Source organism: Mustelus asterias, unplaced genomic scaffold, assembly GCF_964213995.1.
Source record: "Mustelus asterias unplaced genomic scaffold, sMusAst1.hap1.1 HAP1_SCAFFOLD_94, whole genome shotgun sequence".
NCBI classification, from domain to species: Eukaryota; Metazoa; Chordata; class Chondrichthyes; order Carcharhiniformes; family Triakidae; genus Mustelus; species Mustelus asterias.
Window position 1 is genome coordinate 4,442 of NW_027590142.1, and position 4,498 is coordinate 8,939.

A 4,498-nucleotide genomic window follows, 5' to 3' on the forward strand; every position below is an offset into this window, starting at 1 on the left:
AGGGAACAGTATCTTGTTCAGATTCCCTTTGACTTCAGTTTTCCTCAGACTTTTTTCATTCCCTGGTTTCTGGAACTATCTGTTCTTCAACTTCTGGGACTTTCTTTCTTGCCCTTACTCCATTGTTCTGCCTAATGGTTCTGGCAGTTTCCTCTTCAGCTAACTCAAAAATTATTTCTGACCCAAAATGGCCACTGGTTGCCAAGTCTTTCCTTACCTCGTCTTTCCTTATGTGTGTTTTCACATTGTAAACTCTCTGAATACAATACAGGCACAGTTTGAAATGAAACCAAAACCCCATACATGCAAACACCTTTATTTAACATTAATCTATGAAAGTTTTAACCCTTCTGTATACAGAAACACCGAATTAAACTCACTTAAATGTATATCTTATTTCTAATATCCAACAATAAAAATATAGGTTACTAAATCGACTGCTTGACAGAGAGAAACTAAAGAAAGATGAGTTTAGGGTTGGGCAAATTGTTAGACACAGTTTGACCCAATGGAAGCGAGGGAAACAGCAGAGGCAGCTGATCAGACTGTCTCAATCTTAGTGACAAAGGAGCTCCATGAGCTCCTCAGACTTGCTGTTGTAGGTGAGGATGGAGGAGAGAGGGAGGATCCTTCAAAAGGAACTAAAACAGAAAATGCTGGAACGGTATGTGTTGTCTGCAAAGCGCACAATAAACAATACTTTTCACTGGATCCCAATCCATGCGACAATAATAAATCAAACAAAAAATCAGATCAAAATAAGATACTGCAGATACTGGAAATCGAACCTCAAAACTGAGTGGATCTCTTCCCAAACTCAGAGCAGGTGAATAGCCTCTCCCCAGTGTGAACTCGCTGGTGTACAGGGATTCCCTGAACCACGTCTCACAGTAAAAGCAGCTGAATGGTCTCTCATCAGTGTGAACACGTTGATGAGACATCAGTTCTCTACAGCTTTTATAGCAGTTCTCACAGTCTTGGCATTTAAAAGGTCTCTCCCCAGTGTGAAGCGGGGGTGGTTGGAGGGTAGATTATGGAGTGAATCCCTTCCAAAAGTGTCCTGGACCAGAACCCATAAATTATGTTCGGAAGCCAGATTAGATCCAAACAAAGTTTTCTATTTTGGCATAAATGTGAGGATAGGATGCTTCACTCCAGGAGTAATTCCACTGACAAATTAGGAATCTTTCATGGTAAAACAAACTTTATTTAACAACAGCTTAAATATAATTCCAAAAAATGAAGCAGCTTAACTATTAACAGTTGAACAATATTTAAAAGTGAAAGGAAACAACTTTAATTTCTAATTTAGCACAATTTCAGTTCCAAATATGCAACATTCCTCAGAGATGTAGATCCCACTTCAATTACAGTTAGAAACCATAAATATACTTGCTATAATGAGTATAGACTGTCCTGAAGTTTCAGAGAGAAGACAAGTCTTAGAGCAGCTTGTAGAAACCCTCCATCTTCAAACAGCCCCCCGGTGTGCTTCCAGCTCTGACGGGTAACTGAAACTCTCCTCACAGTCTGCACATTTTCATGGTTTCTCCCTAATTTGAAATCCAATCACAACTTGTGAATTCGCTGGTGCGTCAGAAGATTCGATGAGGTAACGTATCCCTTCCCACACTGCAAGCAGGTGAATGGCCTCTCCCCAGTGTGAACCCGCTGATGTATTGCTAGTTTAGATGTCTGATTGAATCCCTTCTCACACACAGAGCAGATGAATGGCCTCTCCTCTGTGTGGATTCGCTGGTGTATTGCTCGGTTGGATGAGTGATTGAATCCTTTCCCACACACAGAGCAGATGAATGGTTTCTCCCCAGTGTGAACTCGCTGGTGTGTCAGCAGAGTTGATGACCGACTGAATCCTTTCCCACACACAGAGCAGGTGAATGGCCTCTCCCCAGTGTGAATTCGCTGGTGTGTGAACAAGGTGGCTGACTGAGCAAATCCCTTTCCACACTGGGAACAGGTGAATGGCCTCTCCCCAGTGTGAACTCGCTGGTGTTTCAATAAAGTAGATGAGTCAGCAAATCCCTTCCCACACTGGGAGCAAGTGAATGGCCTCTCCTGAGTGTGAGTTCGCTGGTGTATCAGCAGAGTGGATGAGTGAGAAAATCTCTTCCCACATTCAGAGCAGGTGAACGGTTTCACCCCAGTGTGAACACGCTGGTGTATTGCTAGGTTGGATGACTGATTGAATCCCTTCCCACATTGGGAGCAGGTAAACGGCCTCTCCTCAGCATGAGTCCTCTGGTGTATATGTAAGCTGGATAACTGAGTGAATCCCTTCCCACACTGAGAGCAAGTGAATGGCCTCTCCCCAGTGTGACTGCGTCGATGAGTTTCCAGCAGGGATGGGTAATTGAATTCCTTCCCACAATCCTCACACTTCCATGCCATCTCCCTGTTGTGACTGCAATTATGTTTCCAAAGGCCAGATGATTGGTTGAAGTCTTATCCACAAACAGAACACATGTACAGTTTCTCTCCACTGTGAACGGTGCTTTTTTCTTCCAATTTCAAAATACAATGATATTCAGGTTACAGTAAATTGGCCGACTCATCAGATTCTGATATCATGTTTTGTTTCAGTTTCTCAACTGCAAATCTTCTTCTTGTAAACCCTGTGAAATTGATTTAAAACAGAAAAAAGTGAGTGAGAAAGAACCCACAAAAACACAAAGGTGGGTTGTGGAATTGAGCTGAATGCATCTGCTAATTTGTGGGGCCGCGGTGAGGAAAGGGTAACCAAGAAAGCTGCTGGATTGTCATACAAACCCAGCTGGTTCACTGATATCCTTCAGGGAATGAAACCTGCCAGAAGGTCTGGGTCTACACAAGACTTTGGGAGGAGATAGAGAGAAGTAGGAGTGGCCGGGGTGAAGGCAAGGGATTTTATACATCTACAACTTGACAAGAACTTTGACAGAATCTCACAAACCCTCAACTCCACCAACTCGAAGGACCAAGATAGCAGATGGATATAAACACCATCACCTCCGAGTTCCTCCAACCCACACACCATCCTGACTTATCTGACTTCCAGTACTAAACGAACAGAAATTTATTTCATATAAATACTGGGAAGACTGAACCCACTGTCTTCAGTCCCCTCTCCAAACTCCACTCCCTCGCCAACAACTCTATCCCTCTTCCTGGCAACATGTCTGACCTGAACCAGGCTGTTCACAATCCTGGTGAAATATTTCACCCAAAGATGAGCTTCCAGCCACATATCCAGATCATCATCACTATTTCCATCTCAGTGACATCGCCCGACTCCACCCCAGTCTCAGCTCATCTGGAATTCTCATCCATTCCATTGTGATGTGAAACTCAGGGGAATGGGAATATAGAGGGGGAATGGGACTGGCTGAATTGCTCCAAAGAGGGTTGGCATGGATTTGAGTTGCCAAATGGATTCCTTCTATGTTGTAATGTCTCCATCAGTGGAAATAGGTAACGTTGACACAGTGCCTTTTATATATCAAGACAAGAAATAGGGAATCATAAATAACATAGCACGTACCATATAACTACATTAAACATATCTCTGTCCCAAGCGAATTTACTGTTCATTTAAACTGCCTTCTCCTGGGAAAACTCCCCCTTTAATTGTGAACATTAGGTAAGAGGCTATCCTATTAGCCAGATAAATAGGTGCGACATCCTGAGGGAGTCAAAAGATGTCAATATCTTTGAGAGAGAAAGAAAAATATACCTGGGTCTCGTCCTGCTCCTAATGCCCGATGTTCGTCTGTAATAGTTCCAGTCTGCAGCCTCCCTAAATTCACTTCCTCTCCCTTCAGTTGCTGCAAGTGCCCAATTTCCCCCAGAATGAGAAAAGAAATGGAAAGGGGGAAACATTGATTTCCTCCCAGATGTTACACAGAGGAGGGAGTTTCACTCTGAAAATCATCAACAAACTTTTGCTTTGTGACGTCAATGGAGGCCTGCCTATATCAGCCAATAGGAATCAGTCTGCACCGCAGTGACATCCTCGGGTTCCAGTGCGCAGGCCTGGGCGCGCGGACACGGGAGTCCCGCCCCCACCCCACCTATTGTTCCCCCTCCCTCTGCACCTCCTCGAGCCAAGGTTTCCGGGCAACCGGCTGGCGGCTCCGGCCAGAGCGAGAAGCCGCTCGGTGATCTCCCCCTCCCCCCTCTCTCTACGGCGGCTGCTGCTCCAAAAAGAGATCGAGAGCGACCGCTGGCGGCAGCCGCACTGCGCCTGCTCCGGACAGCTCGGCTCAGCAGCGCTCTCTGCGCCTGCGTGCTGGGCTGCCCGCTGAGGGAGTGGGGGAGGGGACTTTGCAAAATCTCTTCCCATCATTTTCTTCCAAGTCCCGCAGTTTGATTTGAAACAGAACAGCTTCTGTTTGTAGCTTCACCACAGACTCCAACTTCACACACAGACTCAAACTTCACACACAGACTCAAACTTCACCACAGACTCAAACTTCACCACAGACTCAAACTTCACCACAGA

At 45.2% G+C, this 4,498-nt stretch overlaps 1 protein-coding gene across 1 annotated transcript; it reads right to left on the minus strand.

Moving 5' to 3' along the window:
• Window positions 1–1,186: 1,186 nt before the first annotated feature.
• On the minus strand, window positions 1,187–3,869 carry LOC144484154 (uncharacterized). The gene is made up of 2 exons (XM_078202697.1): window positions 3,731–3,869; window positions 1,187–2,633 (listed from the first exon to the last, which is right to left on the minus strand). The coding sequence occupies exon 2, from the start codon at window positions 2,407–2,409 to the stop codon at window positions 1,570–1,572; it is 840 nt and encodes a 279-aa protein (XP_078058823.1). The 5' UTR covers window positions 2,410–2,633; window positions 3,731–3,869; the 3' UTR covers window positions 1,187–1,569.
• Window positions 3,870–4,498: the final 629 nt, after the last annotated feature.

Excerpts from the sequence above, each read along its gene's own strand:
- LOC144484154 (XM_078202697.1), bottom strand. The coding sequence starts at position 2,409 with ATGGCATGGAAGTGTGAGGATTGTGGGAAGGAATTCAATTACCCATCC.